Source organism: Mangifera indica, unplaced genomic scaffold (assembly GCF_011075055.1).
Source record: "Mangifera indica cultivar Alphonso unplaced genomic scaffold, CATAS_Mindica_2.1 Un_0048, whole genome shotgun sequence".
NCBI lineage: Eukaryota > Viridiplantae > Streptophyta > Magnoliopsida > Sapindales > Anacardiaceae > Mangifera > Mangifera indica.
In genome coordinates, this window is record NW_025401140.1 from 196,192 (window position 1) to 198,310 (window position 2,119).

Sequence of the window (2,119 nt, forward strand, 5' to 3'; positions counted from 1 at the left end):
AAATAATCAATATTACAGAAAAAAAAAAACATAATTAGGAAGATAAATGAACCAAATTTAAGTCAAATTGACAAATTGAGACTGCAATCCACCCTTATTTGAAGCTACATAGGGCACTAATGGTTTTGTACACATCTTCACCCCGGCCGGCGCATACATATATATAATAACCAATAACTTGCTTAATTGATTACAGTCTCCTGAGAGAATGGCGACGATTCCAGAGGCACCCTTAGCCTTAACAGGCAAAACCATTCCCCTGGTAGGCTTTGGCACTGCTGAATTTCCTTTCAACTCAACTGAGTCTGTAAAAGAAGCTGCCCTCCACGCAATTCAACTCGGCTACAGACATTTTGACACGGCTGCACTGTACCAGAGCGAGCAACCTCTTGGGGAAGCCATAGCTGAAGCTTTAAAACTTGGCTTCATAAAATCACGCCATGAGCTTTTCCTCACCTCAAAACTTTGGATCAGCGACGCACACCATGAACTTGTCCTCCCTGCAATAAAAAAAAACTCTCAAGTACGTTGTCAGGTTAAACGTTGATTAAGAGACTCTACTTTTATGCGATTTTTTTATTAATATTTTGCTTCAATGCAGGAATCTTGGGTTGGAGTATCTTGATCTCTACCTGATTCATTTTCCTGCAAGCTTGAAACCAGGAACAGCGTTTCCATGTAAAACAGAAGATATCGTGCCAATGGACTTGGAATCCGTTTGGAAGGCCATGGAGGATTGTCAAAAGCTTGGTTTCACAAAATCCATAGGTGTCAGCAACTTTTCCTCCAAGAAGCTTGAGAAGTTACTCTCCATTGCAAAAATCCCTCCTGCTGTTAACCAAGTTAGTTTCCCATCTTCTTAACAATATGTATGTTGAAAAATTTTGCTAAATCTCAGGGGTGAAGTCGAATCGATTCAGCTTGTTTATAAATCCATGTTGGGCTCAAATGTATCGAACTTGGGCTGAAAGTCTAGCTTTGCTAGGGTGGATTTGATTTGTACTAAACTCAAGTTTAACTTAAATCCATTATGGTAAACTTGATCTGAATTCAAATTAGTTAAATACATCATCAGAAAGTTATCAATAAGATGAATAGTATTATTAATGAGATAAATAATGCTGTTGGTAGGGATAAATAGCATCAAAGGTAGGATAAATAATATTATTAGAGGAGAATGCAAGCCAAATTTGAGTTGAGCTATCAAATTGAAACTTTGAGTCAAATTGAGTCAAACGCCAATTTCAATCTAACCTAGCTTAGTTCTAGTTGACCATTAAGTTCGACTTGAGTTCGAGAGCTTGCCTACATCACTGCACCATAGCTCATCTCATCAATAATTTTTTTTCTTTTTTGATAATTCATGTTCAGTAATTCTTTTTTAACTTCTTTGATGAGTCTTTTTCTTGTTCCATGATTTTTCTTCTTTATTTTTGGCAACTCATCATATTCTTTCTTGGTGTTACTATTCACCAACTGATCGAATTGAGCTCAATCCCAATGGGTTGTTTTGGTTTTAAGCTAGCCCTTTGGGTTTGACTCAATTCGAATCTATCACTCCAAGTAATTTTCTAATTAGATGTCCGGATATAAATGATGCATATTATATGTACTATTGAATTTGAATTGTATAACATCATTTCATTCTTACTAAAATTAATCTGAAAACTGCTACTTCAGATATATTTATGTTTTACTTTTTTTTCCGGGTAAGGTGGAAATGCACCCAATTTGGCAGCAGAAGAAGCTGAGACAGTTCTGTGATGAGAAGCGCATCCACATAACAGCTTACTCGCCATTAGGAGGCCATGGAACACTATGGGGAAGTAACCAAGTCCTGGAAAATGAAGTGCTGAAAGAGATTGCAAGCAGCAAAGGGAAGACAGTTGCTCAGATTTGCCTCAGATGGGTTTACGAGCAAGGGGTGAGTTTAGTTGTGAAGAGCTTTAACAAAGAAAGAATGAGACAAAACCTGGAGATATTTGACTGGAAGCTATGTCCAGAAGAGCTTCACAAGATTGAGCAAATTCCTCAGCAAAGAGTGAATGTTATTGAAGCACTTGTATCGGAAAATGGTCCCTTTAAGTCAGTCGAGGATCTATGGGATGGAGAATTATAG

General features: G+C 37.5%; 1 protein-coding gene across 1 annotated transcript; it reads left to right on the forward strand.

Annotated features, from left to right (window-relative positions):
• Positions 1-208: 208 nt before the first annotated feature.
• Positions 209-2,119, forward strand: LOC123206739 (non-functional NADPH-dependent codeinone reductase 2-like). The gene is made up of 3 exons (XM_044623964.1): positions 209-517; positions 597-842; positions 1,715-2,119. Exons 1-3 carry the CDS (start codon positions 209-211, stop codon positions 2,117-2,119), a joined length of 960 nt encoding a protein of 319 aa, XP_044479899.1.

Excerpts from the sequence above, each read along its gene's own strand:
- LOC123206739 (XM_044623964.1), top strand. The coding sequence starts at position 209 with ATGGCGACGATTCCAGAGGCACCCTTAGCCTTAACAGGCAAAACCATT. Across the intron at positions 518-596 it reads TCCCTGCAATAAAAAAAAAC|TGCAGGAATCTTGGGTTGGA; the intron begins TCTCAAGTACGT and ends ATTTTGCTTCAA. Across the intron at positions 843-1,714 it reads TCCCTCCTGCTGTTAACCAA|GTGGAAATGCACCCAATTTG; the intron begins GTTAGTTTCCCA and ends TTTCCGGGTAAG.